This window comes from Crocuta crocuta, unplaced genomic scaffold, assembly GCF_008692635.1.
Source record: "Crocuta crocuta isolate KB4526 unplaced genomic scaffold, BGI_CrCroc_1.0 scaffold445, whole genome shotgun sequence".
In the NCBI taxonomy this organism is placed as follows: Eukaryota; Metazoa; Chordata; class Mammalia; order Carnivora; family Hyaenidae; genus Crocuta; species Crocuta crocuta.
In genome coordinates this window covers 1,957,637-1,979,075 of record NW_027530847.1, presented here as the reverse complement: position 1 = coordinate 1,979,075, position 21,439 = coordinate 1,957,637, and the positions used below count along the sequence as shown (strand labels likewise).

The following is a 21,439-nucleotide window of genomic DNA, read 5'->3' as shown; positions in this document are numbered from 1 at the left end:
CTTACCTATCCCTTCAGTTTCCATCAACCAGCATTCTACTGGACTACTCTAGCTACCTCATATAAGTAGAATCATACAGCGTTTGTCTTTTTGTTGCTTATTTTGCCTAGCATAATTGTCCTCAAGGTTCATCCCTGTTACAGTATTTATCAGATTTTTCTACTTTTTTTGGCTGAAAGGTCCATTGCATGTACATACCACATTTTACTTTTCTGTTCATCTGTTGATATACACTGGGGTACTTTTACCTTTTCGGTTAGGGAAAGTTTTATATCTGTATGGGACACTGTTTATCGCCCAAATTCATAGGTGCCAGTCGATGGCCCAACTTTGTAATAACCCTTTATTAAGGTTATCAGTTTTAAACCTGCTATATTAACTCTTTTCTGTATGGGGGCCATTGCAAATAATGTTGCTATAAGCATTCTTTTACATGGTACACATGTGTAAGCATTGTACTGAACAGTGGAATTGGGATTTCATAAGGTATGCATATATACCAATTTCATATGTAAGGCTATTGGTTTTCTTACGTGTTATACTAATTTATACTCTGATATAATGGGATTTTTATTAAGATCAGTATCCTAATCTGTTCAGGCTGTTGCAACAGATACCAATGACTGGGTGATTTATAAACAATAGTCATTTATCTCTCACAGTTCTGGTGGCTGGTAAGCAGTGCCAGTAGATTTTGTATTCAGTGAGAGCTCACTTTCTGGATCCTAGATAGAGCTGTCTTCTCACTGTGTCCGCACAGGGCCAAAGGGGCAAGGGCGATCTCTTAAGGTCTCTTATATAAGGTCACTAATGCCATTCCTAAGAGCTCTGTCCTCATGACCTCTAATCACCTCCCAAAGGCTCCACATCCCAATACCAATTCATTGGGAATTAGGTTTCAACATAAGAATTTTGAGCGGCACAAGCATTCAGTCTATAGCAATTGGTATTGAAACCATGAATGTATTTGGAGAAGTTGCAGAAAAGGAAGTGTCTATTAAATTTAACATTATTTTTAAAAAATTTTAAATGTTTATTTGTGAGAGAGAGAGAACGCACACAAGTGGGGAAGGGGCAGAAAGAGAGAGGTAGACATGGAATCTTAAGCAGGCTCCAGGCTCCAAGCTATCATTACAGGGCCCAATGCAGGGCTCGAACCCACGGATGGCAAGTTTATGACCTGAGCAGAAGTCAGACGCTTAACTGACTATGCCACCCAAGCACCCTTCCATTCATTATTTTATTTTTTATTATNAAAAAATATCAAAACAAGTTAATAAAAAATAAATAAATAAATAAATAAATAAAAAACAAAAGAATGTCTCTTCCATTCAGTGTGATCCTGAACATTCTAACCTAACAAATAAGATATTAAGATTGGTGAGAGATCAATAAAACAGTCACTGTTCATAGATAAAATGATTATATTATATATGGCATTTGATATCTCTCTCTCTCTCTCTCTCTCTCTCTCTCTCTCTCTCTGTGGTTTGGCTGACATCTTGTTGAAAACTGTTTAACTTGGAGGAGAATGAACATCTTTAGATGGTTTTATTTCCCTATTCAAGAAAGCCTTCTTTCATTTCCTATTTATGAAAAATATGGTTAAGATTTTGGCAGACATATCTAAGTGGAACTGTTGTTCCGTGTGGAGGAGACTTCGTTAGTCAAGTCAATAAAAGACCACACAGTTAGGTACCTGGGGAATAGTTCCGCTGTGTGAATTTCATGTTTCTGGTGTGTAAGAAATAAAGTACTGATAGTCCCTAACTGTACCAGGAGGTTAGCATGCTTGATTTCTAGTGCAAGGTAAAGGGAAATGTTTTATACTCCACCTAGAATACACATTCTGTAGGGCAGTTTGGCAAATTTCAGGTACCTTAAAGTAGGCAGTTTCTTTGGCAAACCATTTTCTCTCTTTGAAATTCATCCTAAGAAAATTAATAAGCAGTTTGCACCAAGATCATTAGTTCAACATTTTTTATAATGCCAAAAAAAAAAAATTGAGACCAGCTAAATGTTATGTAAAACCCTGTGTAAATTGTAATACATCAATTTAATGGGATATGATATAGTCATTAAATATCAATGTCGGTGTAAAGCCTTGATACAAACGTATACTTCCTCCTGTTTCTCCTGACAATTAGAGCAAGAATCTCAGGACGTTAGATGAAAAACCAAAATAAAGAAGATTCTGAAAGATAGCAAGTTTGCTAATGACCTTGTAACCCAAAGACATACATAGTAGTGAGTTCTCTAGGTTTTGTGTTTTCATCATATATCCTAGACTGTGGACTGTTGAAGCTAGTAACCTAGAAAGACTTATGAGTACAGACAAACAATAATAGAAACCCTCTTTCTAGCCAAAGGACCAGGAAAGGAGCAACCAAACAAGATCGAAAACTTTGACAATAAGCACACTATCATAGCCAAATATCTGAAAATTGCAGTAATGGGCAGCCTTTCCTCTCCCATCAGAGGCCCAATGGGGAGCCCAAACTCCCGCCCTTCCCAGGAGTAATGATTCCCTCTCCCCCTCTCCAAATCAGTGGGAGAACCTGAGGATTGAGTGGGGAACCTGGGATTATACCCCATATGACTGCATCAAGGATTCTCCTTTTTCCAACGGTACAGTCTTGGGAGGCCTCCAAAATAGAAGAGAGAGATAAGATCCAGAGTCTTACAACACAGAACCCAAAACGTCCAGGATATATTACAAAAGGACTTCTCATATGAAGAACCAGGACCATCTCAACTGGAATGAAAAAAATTACCAAGAGACATAGCTAAGTTGACACAGATGTTGAAATTAACTAACAAGGCTTTAAAAAATGTTTTTAAATGTTTATTCATTTTTGAGATAGAGACAGAACATGGGCGAGAGAGGGGCTGAAAGAGGGGGAGACACAAAGTCTGAAGTTGGCTCTAGGCTCTGAGCTGTGAGCACAGAGCCCGATGTGGGGCTTGAACTCACAGACAGTGAGATCGTGACCTGAACTGAAGTCAGATGCTCAACAAACTGAGCCATCCAGGTGTCCCTGTCTGACAAGGATTTTAAAGCAGCTGTCATAAAATCCTTTAATGAACAATTGTCTACACAAATGAACAAATGCAAAAAAAATTTTATTTATTTTTGTTGTTGTTCCTCTCCCCCATCCCCCTGTACAGCCCCAGTTTTGTCTCTGTATTTAAGAATCTCTTGTGGTTTGCCTCCCTCCCTCTCTGTTTGTGACTTTATTTTCCCCTTCCCTTCCCCCATGGTCTTCTGTTAAGTTTCTCAAGATTACGTGGAAATTTTAAAACTGAAAAATATAATAATGAAAGTGAAAACACCAATGGACTCAACAGTAAAATGGAGAGAACAGAAGGAAGAGTCTGTGAACTTAAAGCCAGAACAACAGAAAACATGATCTATTTTGAACAACAGAAAATGACTTAAAAAATGAACAGAACCTCAGGGATCTAAGGGAATATAATAAAAGATCTAAATCACAATAGGACAGAAGAAAGAGTATGAAGCTGAAATAATGGCTTAAATTTTCCCAAGTTTGACAAAAGACCTAAATTTACAGATTTAAAAAAGCTAAGCAGGCCTCAAACAAGATACTCCCTTGCAAAAAAGGCCAAAAAATCTTGAAAGCACCGAAAGAGAAATATCTTATCTATAAAGGAAATATTCCACTGACCATGGCATTTTTCAAGTACTGAAAGAAAAGAACTGTCAACCCAGAATCTTACATATATCAAAAATGCCCTTCTGGAGTGTTCAAAATATTCTCAGATGAAGTGAAACTAAGAGAATTTGTCTCTAACAGACCTCTCCTAAGCGAGTGGCTAAAAGAAGTTCCTGAAGCAGAAAATGGTAAAAGCAGGAATCTTGAAGTATCAGGATAGATGGAAGAAAAATGGAAAGAGCAAAGATAAAAGTCAATACAATAGACTTGCTTTCTCTTGAGTTTTCTAAATTGTTTGGTAGTTGAAGCAAAAGTTGTAACATTGTCTGATATGGGATCTATATACCAGACAATCTGTGTACGTTAAGGAAATATTTAAGACAATTATATTATAAACCAGAGCGCAAAAGGGTAGATATCGTTTCTGTGCTTCTGTATCTTGACTGCAGTGACTTACATGGAATATACACACGCACTGAAGTCACAGAATACTCTGCTCACAGTTCACCAGTGTTTGTTCTGTCCTTGGTATATTGCACTACAGTTACAGAAAGTGTAGCCAATGGGAGAGCCTGGGTGCAGGATACATGGGAACCTGTCCATACTGTCATACTGTTTTTACAACATCCTATGATTATATTTATCTCAAATTTATGGTTGTTTTTAATAAGGACTTAGACTTTTTTTTAATTTTTAAAGTTTATTTATTATTGACAGAGCAAGGGCATGAGAGGGGCAGACACAGAATCCGAAGCAGGCTCCAGGCTCTGAGATGTCAGCACAGAGCCCGATGCAGGGCTCGAACTCACAAACCGCAAGATCATGACATGAGCCGAAGTCGGTCGCTTATCCAACTGAGCCATCCAGGCGCCTCTCAGAATTTTATTTATTTATTTTTAAATGTTTTATTTATTACTGAGAGAAAGAGAGAGAGAGAGACAGTGTGAGCAGGGGAGGGTCAGAGAGAGAGGGAGACACAGAATTTGAAGCAGGCTCCAGGCTCTGAGCTAGCTGTCAGCACAGAGCCCAACGCAGGACTGGAACCCACGAACCGTGAGATCATGACCTGAGCCGAAGTCAGACGTTAAACCAGCTGACCCATGCAGGCGCCCCATCCCCTCAGAATTTTAAAAGATGAAAAAATTTTAGTCTGGTAGCCTGTCTGTACCTGTTGTTTTCTAAGACCACTGTAGGTGTTCCCCTCCAGTAAGAGACCAGATCCCCTAACATTTTACCTTTTCGCAGTCTTCTCTTTGTCAGAAGCATCTTTCCTGAGACTGTCCTTTTACTTTTTCAGGTAACACCTCTGTAAAGCCTTCTTTGTCCCCCTGAGTCTGATTCAAGCATGTCTTCTCTTTGTGGCAGTAGTGTCCTGCATGTGTGTGTCTTGATCGTAGTGTAATGAGTAGCTTGCTTGTCAGTTTTCCTGCTACACTATGAGTACTTAGGGAAAAACAACTATGCTCTTATTTAAATAACTGAAGAGGGGGCGCCTGGGTGGCTCAGTCAGTTAAACATCTGACTTCAGCTCAGATCATGATCTCAAGGTTTCTGAGTTCAAGCCTTGTGTCAGGTTCTGAGCTGAGAGCTCAGAATCTGGAGCCTGCTTCACATTCTGTCTCCCTCTCTCTCTCTGCCCCTCCCCTCCCCAAATAAATAAAACATTAAAAAAAATAAATAACCAAAGGAGAGGGCAAGATAACAGAACAGTGGTTTATCATCTTCCTCAGATGATTCCCTTGCAACAGTATATACGGTCCTGAGTCACTTTCTCTGGCCTAAGTCACTATTTCTCTGATCACGCATCTCATCCTTTCCCTTCTTTGTCCATCTACAAGAATAGTTAAAAATCATTCATACAATTTATGCATATATTTACTCTATTTGTGTTTACTTTTATTTTATTTATTTATTTATTTATTTTTACAAATAGTTTATTGTCAAATTAGTTTCCACATAACACCCAGTGCTCATCCCCACAAGTGTCCTCCTCCATGCCCATCCCCCCTCCGCCCCACATCCATCAGTTCTCAGTTTTTGTCAGCATTCAAGAGTCTCTCATGGTTTGCCTCTCTCCCTTTCCCCCACCATTTCCCCCCTTCTTCTCCCCCTTGTTCCTCAGTTAAGTTCCTCCTAATCCTCCTATACGTGCAAACATATGATATTTGTCCTTCTCTGCCTGACTAATTTCACTAAGCATAACACCCTCAAGGTCCATCTATGTTGCTACACATGGCCAGATTTCATTGTTTCTCATTGCCATGTATTTGTGTTTACTTTTAGAGGCCTGATTGCATTCATTGCAGTAGGGAAAGAATATTCTTTTACACCTCATTTTTATTCTGATTACCAGTGCCTTTGGTGGCATTATACAAATGTTACGTACTTAAAACAAGGATTCAATTAAATTGTAAAAGCATCTTGGTATGGGGCGCCTGGGTGTCTCAGTCAGTTAAGTGTCTGACTCTTGGTTTCAGCTCAGATTATGATCTCGCAGTTTGTGGGAGCGAGCCTCATGTCAGGCTCTGCGCTGACAGCATGGAGTCTCCCTGGGATCCTCTGTCTCCCTCTCTCTCTGCCCCTTCCCCATTCACACTCTTAAAAACTTAAAAAGTAAAATAAAATCAATTCTTTAAAAAAAAAATCTTGGTGTGAAATGAGATAAACTTCAATTCGATATAAAAGGAAATAGTTTTAATTTTTACTGAATATTAATGTGATATATTTAGAAAATCCAACATAATTTCATATCCAGAAATAACACTGTTGTAATTGTCTTTTTAGGCACTTAAAATACTATGTGTGTGTGTGTGTGTGTGTGTGTGTGTGTGTGTGTGTGTGTGTTAGACACCTTTCCTTATTAATGCACATAGTCTTTCCCCCTCCCTTAGTGTTCCAATGTATGACTGTACCATACAGTCATGGTAGTGGACCTGTATGTTTTCTGTTCCTTGTTACTAAGAAGCAGTATTGTGTTGATAAATAATCTGTATGGTACTTGTTACAGCTTTGAACCCTTGATGATTTTATAAAATAAAATCTCTACAAGTAGTACTTGTTCTCTCAGGGAAGCAAGAATAATGCCCCGTTTTGTTTTTTAGCTTGTCATTATACTGTGTTTTAGGGAATTGAATAAAAATATTTTGTGAACTTTGATGAAAATATTTTTATTTGTACGTTCACCTTACCAGAGGAGCTGAGAATCCTATTTAAATCTAGACTTTTGAAAAAATACATGGGAAGTGCTAATAACCATACTGGAAATACTACAGTCTCAGCAGTGGGAGTGTGCCTATTTCCAGGCAATGTAATACACAAGCCGACCACGGAAGGTAGAAGGCACCTGCTGTTCTGCCTTGGATTTTTGGTTTGTCTTTTTTAGAAGATTTAGGGAACTGATGCTAGAAGGAGGCCAGGATCTATGAAGAAGTGAACTTCAGAAGTTGATATCCTGGACTCAGTCAAGATTATTCCATCTGGGAACATTGTAGGCTTGGTTTCTGGTACCTGAGGTGAATTGTCATAAACTCCTTAATACAAGGAACCTGAGTGCCTCTCTTTATAAGTACTGAGGAAAGCAGTAGCTGCTGAATACAGAGGAGAATTTAGATTTAGGGTATTAAAGAAAAGAAAATTAATGAGGCCAAATTTCTTTCATAAAGGAAACAGGATTTATTTAACCTTTAAGAGGGATTTGAGGGGCACCTGGGTGGCTTAGTTGGTTAAGCATCCGACTTTCGCTTAGGTCATGATCTCGCGGTTCGTGGGTTCGAGCCCTGCGTCGGGCTCTGTGCTGACTGCCAGCTCAGAGCCTGGAGCCTGTTTCAGTCTGTGACTCCCTCTCTCTCTGACCCTCTCCTGCTCACGCTGTCCCTCTCTCTCTCCTAGAAATAAATAAAAAATATTAAAAAATATAATAATAAGAGGGATTTGAGTTTACATTGGTGTTCTTGGGATTTTCCTTTTCCTTGACCTAAAAAGGGTTAGCACTATTAGATTTGTATTAGGGGGACAACATCCACTTTTAGAAATTGATAATGTTATTTATCTTTCCAGAACTCAACAGTAACAATTGAAGAATTCCATTGCAAGCTCCAAGAGGCTACAAACTTTCCTCTTCGTCCTTTTGTGATTCCATTCCTCAAGGTAATTTTTATAATCTCTGAGTGTAATTTATCTTCAGTGTTTCCTCAAGCTTCCCTGCTGCTGATCCCTGTTCTGTGATCTAAGCCAGGGTGGCTCGCCACACATTTTCATATTTTTATTTTATTTGAGTCTGCTCGAGAAATGGGAGTGTGGCCTGCAGATAAGCCTTCCTCACAGGTAGGCTTGAGAATTACAGAAGTCTTGAGTTGTGGTCCATATGCAGATACTACTGGTAACACACAGGAGCAGGTGAGGGGAGCAGGAGATATGTGGATGGTGTGGAGGCTTGGCTTTTAGCAGAGGAAGTAACTGAGCACTGAATTTTTTGTTTGTGGCCAACAAGAGAAGTGGGTGTGTTTTCTGAGGAGGCTGTCAGACAAGGAGAGGCCTCTCAGTTTCCACTTATCCTCAGAACAGAAGAACATGCAGGAAGGCACTGTTGCTGTCTCCCCAACCCCAATTGGTCTATCTTCTGATTAGGTCCTCTGGAATGAATGTTCCTTAGAACCTGTTGTCATGAAGGCTTTTGAACATTTACAACAAGTAGAATTAATAAGGCCCATGGAAAGAACTTGAGTAAATACACAGAGAGAGTACCAGCTGATGAAACTACTTTTGGATAATACTCAAATTATGAATGCTTTGCAGAAATACCCCAACTGTCCTACAGATGTTTGACAGTGGGCAACATCCTCTCTGAGCTGGTTATGAATATGACCAGGGGCTTCACTTATGGAGTTTCAGGCTTACTCCTCTAAGGAACTAAAAGCTATTGTCCTTTAACAAGATATGTTACTATATTTTTTTATATTTATAAAATTGTATTTTTGTACTTATCAGAGACTGTTATACATGTAGGTCTTGGCTGTGTCTTGCCTTTGAATCATGAACAGTTACATGATTTATAATTCCAGTGATTTAGATTATATTGTAATTCAAAGAAATAAATATCACTGTCTTTTAGGGGGAAAAAAAACTTTTGGGAGACATTGTTCGGAATTGTTGTACTTACCTGAGACGTAAGACTGTATTAAATTTGTATGTAATATGCCCTTTTAAAAAAGTGTTTTAGGGGTGCCTGGGTGGTTAAGTTGCTTGGGCAGACGACTTCCGCTCAGGTCATGATCTCATAGTTCGTGGATTCGAGCCCCACATTAGGTTCTGTGCTGACAGCTCAGAGCCTAGAGCCTGCTTCGGACTCTGTGTCTCCTTCTCTCTCTGTCCTTCCCCTGCTCATGCTCTGTCTCTCAAAAATAAATAAACATTAAAAAAAATTTTTTTTTAAGTTTTATTTCAAAATAATTTTATACTCCTAGAAAAGTTACAACATGGTACTGTAAACTTACTGTATACCATACCACCGTCTCTTTAGTCACATTCTCCAAATGTTACTATTTTATCACATCTGTTTTTCTTCTCTTTGTCTTATATTTATTTTTTCCTCAAATATTTGAGGGGTGCCTGGCTGGCTCAGTCAGTAGAGCATATGACTGTATCTCAGATGTGCGAATTGGAACCCCGTGTTGGGTGTAGAGATTACTTAAAAAATAAAATCTGGGGCACCTGGGTGGCTTAGTCGGTTAAGCGTCCGACTTTCGCTTAGGTCATGATCTCGCGGTTCGTGGGTTCGAGCCCCGCGTCGGGCTCTGTGCTGACTGCCAGCTGAGAGCCTGGAGCCTCTTTCGGTTTGTGACTCCCTCTCTCTCTGACCCTCCCCTGCTCACGCTGTCTCTCTCTCTCCTAGAAATAAATAAAACATAAATTTAAAAAAAATAATAAAATAAAATCTTTTTTTAGAAAAAGAAATGTTTAAGAGGAAGCTACAGACATGAAACATCTCAATACTTTTTAGTATAATTAACAAATCAAGAAATTAACATTGATAAAGCACTGTTTTTTGCAGACATTATTCATGTTTCACCAAATGTCCCACGAATGCCTCTTAATAATAAAAGAAAAGCTTTTTTGTGTGGTCCTATATCTGATACAGGATCACATCTTGCGTGTCATTGTCATATTTCTTCAGTCCACTTTAATCTGAAACAGCAGCTCAGCCTTTTATGACCTTGACAGTTTTGAAGAGTTCAGGATTAAAAAAAGAGAGTTCAGAATAGTTATTTTATAGATTGTACTTCAGTTTGGGTTTTTCGGAGGCTTCCTCATGATGAGAAACAGGTTATGCATCTTAGGCAGCAAGAGCACGTAACTGGTTTTACTGCATGCTCTTTGCAGCCATAGATGTTTTATCACTTTTCAAAAAAAATTTTTTTTGATGTTTGTTAATTTTTGAGAGAGAGACACAGAGCATGAACAGAGGAGGATCAGACAGAGTGGGAGACACAGAATCTGAAGCAGGCTCCAGGCTCTGAGCTGTCAACACAGAGCCTGACGCGGGGCCCAAACCCACGAACTGTGAGATCATGACCTGAGCTGAGGTTGGTCGCTTAGCCGACTGAGCCACCCAGGCGCCCCTGTAGACGTAGATGTTTGTCTTCTGATTGGTAATGTTGACTTTGATCACTTGATGACAGCCGTGTGTATCTATCATCCTTTCCCTCGGTAAAGTTACTGCCTTTTCCCTTTTATACAATAATTTTCAAAAACAACAACACAACAGGTAACGTTCTGACTAGTACCAAAAAAAGATGAACCTATGTCAAAGATTTTATTTAACTCATTATTAATGAGGGAGTCAGTAACATGTTACAACCAGTTCAGTAGAGAATCCAAAGAATGGACACATTTATATAGATCAGGATTATTGATATGAATATGCAACCAGAAGTAAATTTGGCTTCTACAGAGTATGCAAGGAAAGTCATTTGAACCTCTGCAGGACATAATTTTATTCATGTCCATAGATAGTAATTATTTTGCATTGCTATCATTCATCTATAACTTGCCAAGGTATAAAGTAGCTCCACAGCAATGAAAGACTAAGGTCAAATACCAGGGTGTTCTAGACCAAGCATAGTTTGGAAACCTGTAACACAGACCAGCTCACCATATGGTTGACAGCCCTAGAGAGAATTGTTTGTTTATTTGTTTGTTTTTAACTCGACACCCAGTGTGGGGCTCAAACTTCCCACCCTAAGATCAAGAGTCGAACGCTCTACCGACTGAGCCAGCCAAGCACCCCAAGAAGATTAATTTTTACAGACGTGCATTTGTAATCAATTTGTAATAGGGAACACTAACTCTGAACCCAGTTAAGCTAAATGTTATCCTCAGTCTCCCCCCCCCCCNCCCCCCCCCCCCCCCAACAAAATGAATTCCACTCTTTTCATTCGCGGGAGACAAATATTACAAAAAATTAGACTCAGCTTTTTGTTTTTTTACCTTTTTTTATACAATGTTGCGGAAATTTGTTTTTTCTCTTGTATATGACAACCTACATCATATCTTCACTTTTGCCTCTTGACTCACAAAGCCTAAAACACCTGGCCAAATAAATATTCCCCTTTTACCTGTATTTTTGCCCTTCACTTCCTAAAAAAAAATAATAAAAACATCAAAAAGATGGGTCAACTTATTGGAGTATTGTTACCAGTTTTTTTAATGTTTTAAAATGAGAGTAGAGCAAACAAATAGGAAAATGCATAGGTGTCAGGGGCCTGGGCTGCATGTGGCTCTGTTCTGATAGCATGGAAGCTTCGCTGCTCAGAGCAGTCTGCGGTGCCCTTTTCAGCCCCAAAACAGGTGTGCTGCTTCCGTCTCGGTCTCGTTGCTGTATGTCAGAGCCAGGAGACAATTATTTCCCCTAAGACTCCAGAACCAAGAAAGATTTGTGAGATTTGTGTTAATAAGAAATAATTAGCATTAAAAAAATTCATCAAAGGGCACATGTCACAAATGTGAAAGTTATATGACACAGTATTTTTTTCAGTTAAGATTTTTTTTTTTATAGTTGCTACAAGATTGAGGTTATAGAACAGACTTAAAAAGTATTTTATGTTGTCATGTTCCCTATTCTTAACTCTCTTTTGGAAGACAGCATGAGGTAGGATGTTATGGCAGCTTTTTGGCCAGTGTTTGGGTTTTCTCAATTTATTTCTGCTTTAAAACAATCACTAATTATGTGCCTCCTAAATTAACTCTTGGTAAAGGGACCATTACTTAGATCTATTAAAATTCTCCTTTTACTTATTCATCTGTTTCCCTTGAGATAAAGATGTCTGTTATATGCTCAGTCTGAATTGTTCTTAAATTTGGGGAGAAAAAAATATAATTATTTTCTTTGAATAAAAGGAATGTAGGAAAAGTACATTTTACATATGAAGATGAAGTTTAAAGGTAGATAGGATTTGTTTTATTATTTGTCCCCATTAAAGGTTTCTAAGCTTGTGAAGGAAATATAATAACTACAAAGTTAATTATTCTTTTACAAAGTACGGAAACAGGGGTGCCTGGGTGGCTCATTCGGTTGGGCGTCTGACTTCTGCTCAGGTCGTGATATCACGGTTCATGGATTTGAGCCCCACGTCGGGCTCACTACTGTCAGCGCAGAACCCACTTTGGATCCTGTGTCCTTCTCTCTCTCTGCTCCTCCTCTGCTTGTGCTCTCTCAAAAATAAACATTAGACAACAACAACAAAATTAGGAAACAGATTCAACTAGGGTGCCACACAAGAAATGGATTTTGCCCCTGAGTTATGTGTGTGTCCTCAGAGCCTAGTCTGTCTAGGCTTGTTGCCTTCATTTCCATCACTGTCGATACTTTCTTCAAAACCCCACCACGTTCCTACCAAGACAGAGTAATTGTCGCTTCCAGAATTCCATGACAGCTATCATAGAGAACATAAAAAAAAGGTTGAGCAGTCCTGTCAGAGATGAGGGGATTTGAAAGAGAGAAACGAAGAGTTACTGATAATCATAGAGGAAAGAGTGAATTCCTTCTACCCTTGTGTAAATGGTACTAATTCTCTTCTTGGGAAATGACTAAATTTAAAAAAAAAAATTTTTTTTTTTAAATTTTGAGTAGGCTCCATATCCAGCATGGGGCTTGAACTCACAACCTTGACAGCCAAAGCCATATGCTCTACCCACTGAGCCAGCCNCGAACCCACGAACCGCGAGATCATGACCTAAGTGAAAGTCGGACGCTTAACCGATTAAGCCACCCAGGCGCCCCCCAAAAAAAATGTACAAATTCTTAATACGTTCAACACCTTCACTGAGCTTTCACTCTGCACTAGTCCACTTAGGTAAATAAGGCACAGTCTTCCTGTTGAGGGGATTTATACCTTGTGGGGGCAAGAGACAAGTTAACCAATAATTCAAGTTCGGTATTATAGATGTCACTTTACTCTCAGGCATATAAAAATCAGGCTGACCAGGAGCTAAGGTCTTTTGTCTGGTGTCATCCTGTTTATGAAAGCCTTTTGAGGGGCTGAGCTCTGTTGTGTGGGGCCCAACACCTGGAAAACTACCTTCCAGCCCCTGCCTCTGTTTTTCAAGGCCAATCTGCCCCTGCTGCAGCGAGAACTGCTGCACTGCGCTCGAGCCGCCAAGCAGACCCCATCCCAGTACCTGGCTCAGCACGAACACCTTCTGCTCAACACAAGTATTGCGTCACCTGCTGACTCTTCTGAGCTACTCATGGAAGTGCATGGAAACGGAAAGAGACCCAGTCCAGAGAGGTGAGCAGAGAAGTGCTTTGTTGTCTCTGCTTTTCTGGAATTACTCTAAGCTTTCCCTTTGCTTGTGAAGGAAAGAGAATTTGATGACTATGGTTATATATGGGTATAGACTCAGAATTTCTAAGGTTGGTTCTGCTTTGTCCCAATATCAGAGACCAGAATGTTTCTCAAATCTATAGGTGTGGCTCCCAGACACAAATATTTTTCAGAAATTCTTCAATGACTCTGCATACCCCTGGTGAGAGAGTCTGCTCTAGAGACTCTATGGGCCCACTCCTTCAGAACCATCAGAAATAGAATCTGTCCAAGACACTTCTTCTGATGTGTAAAGTCTAATAATAAAGTATAACAATTAGTGATTGATACTTGGTAATGAATCACCCTTACTTTGAAGATTGAAGTTATATTAATTTATTCTGAAATTTTCAGTATGAGTGAAAGTGTTGGTCAAGGAAGCAGTATTTTAACAGCAGTGAAAATTTGTTTTCTGCCTCCCCCTAGAGACATTTCAGTTCATGCTTCATGTCAAACCTTTCCTTATCATCTTCCTATTCAGGAAAGTGCACAGCACAATACATAACACAGAGCAGGTGCTCAGGACATGTTTGCATGAACACGTTTATGGGCTAAGATATGTACTTCCGGTTCTTCTACAGGAGGGAAGAGAGCGGTTTTGAAAGAGATACAATTCCTCCTGAGCCTCCTGCCAAGAGAGTGTGCACCATCAGCCCTGCTCCCCGACACAGTCCTGCCCTCACTGTGCCCCTCATGAATCCTGGGGGCCAGTTCCATCCGACTCCTCCACCTCTTCAGCACTACACGTTAGAAGATATTGCAACTTCACACCTGTATCGTGAGCCCAATAAGATGCTGGAACATCGAGAAGTTCGTGATAGACACCACAATCTTAGTAAGTGACATGAGCAGCATGGTAGTGATTGAAATTCAGTTTGAATCATTGGGTTTCTTACCTATTCAGTTATACAGCAAAATAGTACAGTCATTGCTTTTATTCCACTGATAGATAAAACTATATTATACATAAAAAAGAATATTAGAGTTGTGTTGATTTCACTGGGAAATTGATCTCCCTTCATACTTTGTTGCTGTTATATGATAGAAGTGGGATTCAGTAAATTTTAGGAAATACACAGTGAAAAGGAGATAACACTTATTCTTAAATGATGCAAACAACTAGAGAATGATAAAACAAATCAGCTAAAATACTAACATTTTGGAAACTGGGTGAAGGACATAAGAGAATTCTTTTACTATTCTTGCAGTGTTTCTCTAACTTTTGATTTATTTCATGGTAATGTGTTCTTTTTTTTTTTTTTTTTCCAAGTTTATTTATTTATTTATTTAGAGAGAGTACAAGCTGCGTTGGGGCAGAGAGAGATTCCCAAGCAGGCTCCACACTGTCAGCCCAGAGCCTGAACCAGGGCTGTATCCCACAAACCATGAGATCATGACCTGCGCCCAAAACAGGAGTCAGATGCCTAACCGACTAAGCCACCCAGGGGACCCAGACTAAAAGTGTTTTTAAAATTAACCAAAAAAGATATGAAATATGTGGGCTTAGAGTGAAAGTGCATAGATGTTTAGGTCAGAAGGTGAAGCAGATCTAAAATTTAAATCTTGGCTGTGCATTCTAACTAGCTGTGTGATCTTATGCAAGTTGATTAGGCTCTCTGAGCCTCAGATTACTCATTTCTAAAATAGAGCTAATACTACCACCTGTGCTGAGTCATTAGACTGCCTGGCACCTGAATCCTCAGTAACCATTCAATCTAGAGAGAGGCAGAAATGCCCCTAACAGACCTTACCCAAGACAGTTTTGAACAGAGCTTATCGTCATGTCCTCATACAGTTTCACTGTAGAAGGGGTTTGGTTTTTTTGTTTTGTTTTTTAGTAACTGCTGAGCATGTCCAAGCAGAGAACCAAAGGGCTGCTAGCTTCTAGGGTTTCCCCTACATTTCCATCTGTGGGGTACTCCATGGAGTAAAAAAAAGTTACAGCACATTTCTTTTTCTTTTTTTTTTTTTTTTTTTTTTTTTTAAATTTTTTTTTTAATGTTTTAGTGATTTCTAGGAGAGAGAGAGAGAGAGAGACAGCGTGAGCAGGAAGGGTCAGAGAGAGAGGGAGTCACAGACTGAAACAGGCTTCAGGCTCTGAGCTGGCAGTCAGCACAGAGCCCGACGTGGGGCTCGAACCCACGAACCGCGAGATCATGACCTAAGCGAAAGTTGGACGCTTAACCGACTAAGCCACCCAGGCGCCCCACATTTCTTCTTTTTTTATAGTTTTTTATTTATTTTGGAGACCGAGAGAGACAGAGCATGAGCAGGGGAGGGGCAGAGAGAGAAGGAGTCATAGCTCAGACTCCAGGCTCTGAGCTGCCAGGACAGAACCCAGTGTGGGGCTCAAACCCATGAACTGTGAGATCATGACCTGAGCCAAAGTCGGACACTTAACCAACTGAGCCACCCAGGTGCCCCACATTTCCTTGTCCCCATTCTCACTTAGACTCATCAGCACCTTTCAGAGGTGTAGACCTTAGTAAGGCCCTGGCTTCCTGCAGTGGTAGCTGAGTGGCAAGGGCCACGACTATAATTGTGCTCTCAACTGCCAACATTTACGGAGTCTTAGGTACTGCTGCTTAGATTGCAGTAGACGTACATCCTCTCATTTAATCCTCACAGTGGTCCAGTTGTTACCTCGTTTTTACAGATGAGAGGTGAAGAACTGTAGCCAGAATTACATAGCCAGAAAGTAGCAGAAACCAGATTCAGAGTCCAGCTATGATGCCCAAAGTATTGCCAGTATGCTGTGGCTCACCCTTTGCAGCTGTTCTATGTGGTCCAATGCCTTTTCCCCATGTCTCACTTTTTAGGTTAAGAACTAGGCTTTGCTTTTGATTTCTTCTGTATTCATACACTTTTTTAAAAGGTTTTTTTTGAGAGAGAGAGAGAGAACCAGCACTAGCAGGGGAGGGGGAGAGAGCGAGAGGAGAGGGAGACACAGAATCTGAAGCAGGCTCCGTGCTCCGAGCCGTCAGCTATAGCCTATCTTAGACCCATAATAGTAGCATCAATATTCTAAACCATAATGTATAGGAAATTATTATGTTAGTGCTCAGGGATGACTACAGAAGGAGATGTAGTGAAGTAAGCAGATGCTTACACAGATACAGGATCACTATCAATATAACACCTGTAAACTTAGACTGATAACAACTGTATTATCTTAATGATTACAATACTATAAGCAGTATTGTCATATGTGATGTGATTTTTCAAAATATTGGACAGCGTTTAATTTAGTATACCTTTGATTCACACAGTCCTTGTATTCCAGCAAATTTCAGTATAAATCAAAACCATCAAAAAAAATTTTTTGGTGGGGGTCACCTGCCTGGCTCAGTCAGTAGAGCATGCAAGATCCTGAGGGTTGTGAGTTCAAGCCGCATGTTGGGCGTAAAGCCTACTTAGAAAAATACACATATTTTTTTAAGTAATAAATGTTATATTATAATAAATGTATATATTTTAAGTAATACTGAGTTGTTTCCAAGTGCTTGTACAGTACTCTAGTTGTTGTGCTAAAGCATTTATTTGATTTGTGCCACATCCTTCCCAACACTTAGTTGTATCTGACCATCTAATTTTTTTCCAGTGGTTGGATATAAAATACTATCTTCATAAAGATTTTATTTGCACTATGACTACTTATAAGTTTGAATGTCTTCACATATGTGTATGGGCCATCTGTGCTTTCTGTCTGTGGCATACCTGTTTATTTCTTTCGCCCATTTTTCTTTCGTGCTATTTGTCTTTCATAGTTGATTTGTAGTTTTTTTAAATATATTCTAAATGGTAATTTTAGAATAAATGAATAAATTTTAGAACAAATGTAGAATAATATATTCTAAAGGGTAATTTTGTTGGGTTTTATGTCATTTTGTGGGTCCCCCGCTCCTTGTGAACCATTGCCCTGGCAGTGTACTCTTGGTGGTATGGATGCGTTATATATTTACTTGGTAGAATTCTATATATTGTATTCTTGCCTCTATCTTCACATTTAATCTCTAATTTCCTATAGGTCTAAATGGAGGCTATCAAGATGAGTTGGTAGATCACCGTTTGACGGAAAGGGAATGGGCTGATGAATGGAAACATCTCGATCATGTAAGAATCTTATAGTGTATAATTTTCCTATTACATTGAATTCTTATTACCAATAATAATAATAATAAGGGTATATATCCCTGAAGTGAATTTAATCAGAGCCACAGTGTCTGCCATAAAAACTTGACTTTTGAGTGTACCTGGCTGACTCTGTCAGTATAATGTTCGCCTCTTGACCTCAGGGTCATGAGTTCAAGCCCTTCAAGCCCCATACTGGGCATAGAGCTTACTTACAAAATAATAGTAAAATAAATTTTAAAACTTGGTGTATCTACTACTTACTGCCCTAGCTAGAGAGCTAAGAGTAATTCCCTAATCTTTTTGATGGGATAATCACTTCAGGATATAACCAAGTAAAGTCATAGAGTATAATGGTTAAAGACAGAAATTTTGGATTTCAAAGTCCCAGCTTTGCTGCTTCCTGCTTTCTATGATGGGTAAGTTGTTTTACCATTTCTAGCCTTAATTTCTGTACCTTGAAAAAAAAAGAACAACTTTTTTAAATGTTTATTTGTTTTGAGAGAGAGAGAGATTCCCAAGCAGGCTCCAATTGTCAGTGCAAAGCCCAGTGTGGGGTTTCATCCCACGAACCATGAGATCATGACCTTACCCAAAATCAAAAGTCGGACGTTGAACTGACTGAGCCACCCAGGCACCCCAAGAATACCGTATTATTTGAATTCATAGGAGGGTTGTTCTAATATGTAAGGTGCTTACCACAGGATCTAGTATATAGGAAATGCTAAATAAATGCTGCTTCTCCAAAAACAAATGAGAATTGATGTCCTAAAAAGAAAGAAAAGATATACCTGCTTGAAATTTACATACAATAGCTTTTTCTACTTGAGTGAAATTATCTCTGAATATTACTTCTCTGATCGCATTCTTATGTAAATCTCTAGCTTATCAGATAACTTGGTGTCTTTGGGCAGAGATATAATGTGCTTCACCATGCATAGTGTTTAAAGAACTATATTATGGTCAGACTCTGGCTGCTTCAATCTGGAAGAATCCAAAAAGTGTTATTTTGAAATCCAAAAAACATTATTTACATATACATATTTAAAAAGAAGCTCTTAGGAATGGCTTTCATATATTGACTTGATATTGCTTGATCTGTAAGATACTTAAACCTTCCTTCTTTACATTTTACCTACTCTTAAATTTCAGTCTTGGTTGTTTCAAAGTCCTAATCTTATCTCTGACTTGCTCCCTGGCTTAGGCTCTGAATTGCATTATGGAAATGGTAGAGAAGACGAGGCGCTCCATGGCAGTCCTGCGGCGCTGTCAGGAATCTGATCGTGAGGAACTCAACTACTGGAAAAGACGATGTAACGAAAACACAGAGATGAGGAAGACAGGGAGCGAGTTGGTCTCTAGACAGCACAGTCCTGGGAGTGCAGATTCTCTCAGCAATGGTAAGGGTAGAGTCTCACCTGAGATGGTAGGATGATAGTGCTTGATGGAGTTAGAAAGACCCAGGTGATTGTGAAGAGTATGATAAAATATGTCAAGGACTCAGTACCTGGAATGTTAAAAAAAAATAGGGTCTTCCACATGGACAATGGAAATATTTGTCATTTTGTTCAGTTTTCAACTCTCTCTATATGTGCTAGGTGATGATCAAAGAGTGGTTCTTAAAGTCAGCCTCATTGAATGTCTTATGTACTCTTACATACATCACATATATTCCTCAACAGTAGTCCTGAAAATCTAAAAATGTTCACCTCACCTTCCCTCATCTGTTTCCTACTTCCCATCCAGGAAATCAGCATTTATCAACCTCTGTCTGGAGGGCTTTAAAAAGTTCTACTATACCCTTACTCTACCAAGCTGGGTTATCAGCCTGAAGCAGCAGAGATAAGAACTACTTCTGTTAATCCAGGATACATCCACAGCTGTTTCCCCCAAAACGTTCCATTGCATTCATCTAGTAACTGAAAAAGTTCCCTATTCAAAGACACATCCAAATGAGGGGCTATCTGTGATCAGACTTTACCCCTACCCACCGACTTCAAGCTCCCTCTTCTCATCAGGAAGAATGAATCACTTATGACAGACCTCGCATGTTCCACAGAAGACAGCTGTTTGTCTATAAAAGACTTCAAGGGGCTCTTGGGTGGCTCAGTCGGTTAAGCATCCAACTCTTGGTTTAAGCTCAGGACATGTGGCTTCAAGCCCCGGATCCGGCTCTGTGCTGACAGCATGGAGCCTGCTTAGAATTCTCTCCTTCTCTCACAGAACCTCCCCTGCCCAGTCCCTCTTTCTCTCAACATAAATAAATAAACATATTTTTTAAATAATAATTTAAAAACTACAAAAGACTTCAACAAAAATGGGGCAAAGACGTTGATAACCAAAGATCCCACTCCCCACCCCTCCCACAGAGGTAACTCTTGAGGCAACCATAGATTATCATTGTTGGGTATCACAGCAAGACATCGAAGAATACTTGTAGCTGCAGTGATTACTTTCATAAAGACTTCAGAGCTCAGGACATCTGGCTAGCTTAGAAGAGCATGCAGCTCTTGATCTCAGGTAATGAGTTTGAGCCTCATGTTGAGTCTAGAGCTTACAATCAATCCAGTCATCAGTCAGTACATACATACAAAAAACTTCAGGGCTCATCCTCAGGTATCCCTCACCATCTGAACCTTGACAGTAGTCCCTGTAGCAACTTATAGAAACATCCAAAGTTCACCATTCAGATCACAAACCTTCCACCAGTCAGTCTGCATGTGTTTAGGTGGGAGGCACCTAGTGCAGAGTGAGCTGTGGTCCTGAAGCAGCTCTTCTCCGGCCAGGATGGCAGGCCTTGCTGAGCCATTTAAACACTACCCTCTACTCATCCCTTTTATTTTTTCTTAGAGCACTCGAGTTTGTGCACGAGTGGGGGAGGGGCAGAGAGAAGCAGGGGTGGAGGGGGACAGAGGATCTGAAGCAGGCTCTGCACTGACAACAACGAGCACAATGTGGAGCTGAAACTCACAAACCATGAGATCATGACAGCATTGTAGAAAGTTCGAAGAAAACTCTGAAGGAAGGTTATTTTAACTTAGACTTCTGTGCTAGACCAAAACAGTTAAATGTTTAACAACATACAATTTTTTTTAAAATGCACCTCCTATGTACTCTTTACCAGGGTGCCTATCACAGTTGAGTAGGCTGTGCCCTAAAACAGCACAGTAAACCAGAAAGTGGAAGACATGGAATTGATTATGCTAGATCCAACCTGAGAAAGAGAACAGAAGGCAATACCTAGGCTGGTGAGGGAGGGTCCCGAGCAACAGGTTACAGCAAACCTAGAAAGCAGTTGAGGCAAGAATTGGCCAAAAGCTTGCTGGATATTTCTTCAAGAAAATGAAATGTATAAAATATCTACACAATAGAAAGAAGGTGAGATTGAATAAGAAAGAATTACATAAGAAACTTAGCATATGACTAAACAAGGCAATTATTCTTTTTTTTTAATGTTTATTTATTTTTAAGTGAGAGAGTTAGAGATGGAACATGAGCAGAGGAGGCAGAGAGAGAGGAAGACACAGAATCTGAAGCAGGCTCCAGGATCCAAGCTGTCAGCACAGACAGGGGACTCAAACCCACAAACCGCGAGCTCACGATCTGAGCGAAAGTCAGACACTCAACTGAGCCACCCAGGCGCCCTGCAATTATTAACTCCTAAAAAAATGAAAACTTGTTCAGGAAGATAAAAAGATTCATAGGACCTGAACCCCATGACCCAGCTATGATTAGCATTTAACATTGAGTACTGAAAATGTTGACTACCAGTGC

The 21,439-nt window shown here is 39.7% G+C and overlaps 1 protein-coding gene across 3 annotated transcripts in view; it reads left to right on the top strand.

The window, feature by feature from the left end:
* Positions 1 to 21,439, top strand: part of CBFA2T2 (CBFA2/RUNX1 partner transcriptional co-repressor 2) — a 47,248-nt gene that overhangs the window by 7,244 nt on the left and 18,565 nt on the right. For all 3 annotated transcript variants that reach the window (XR_013336306.1, XM_077769319.1, XM_077769318.1), the window contains exons 3-7: positions 7,731 to 7,820; positions 13,278 to 13,459; positions 14,116 to 14,369; positions 17,562 to 17,647; positions 18,870 to 19,065. Coding sequence is in view for 2 of the 3 variants with exons in the window: in XM_077769319.1 (XP_077625445.1) it covers positions 7,731 to 7,820; positions 13,278 to 13,459; positions 14,116 to 14,369; positions 17,562 to 17,647; positions 18,870 to 19,065 (808 nt within the window). In the remaining variant the exon portion in view is untranslated. The remainder of the gene's footprint in view (positions 1 to 7,730; positions 7,821 to 13,277; positions 13,460 to 14,115; positions 14,370 to 17,561; positions 17,648 to 18,869; positions 19,066 to 21,439) is intronic.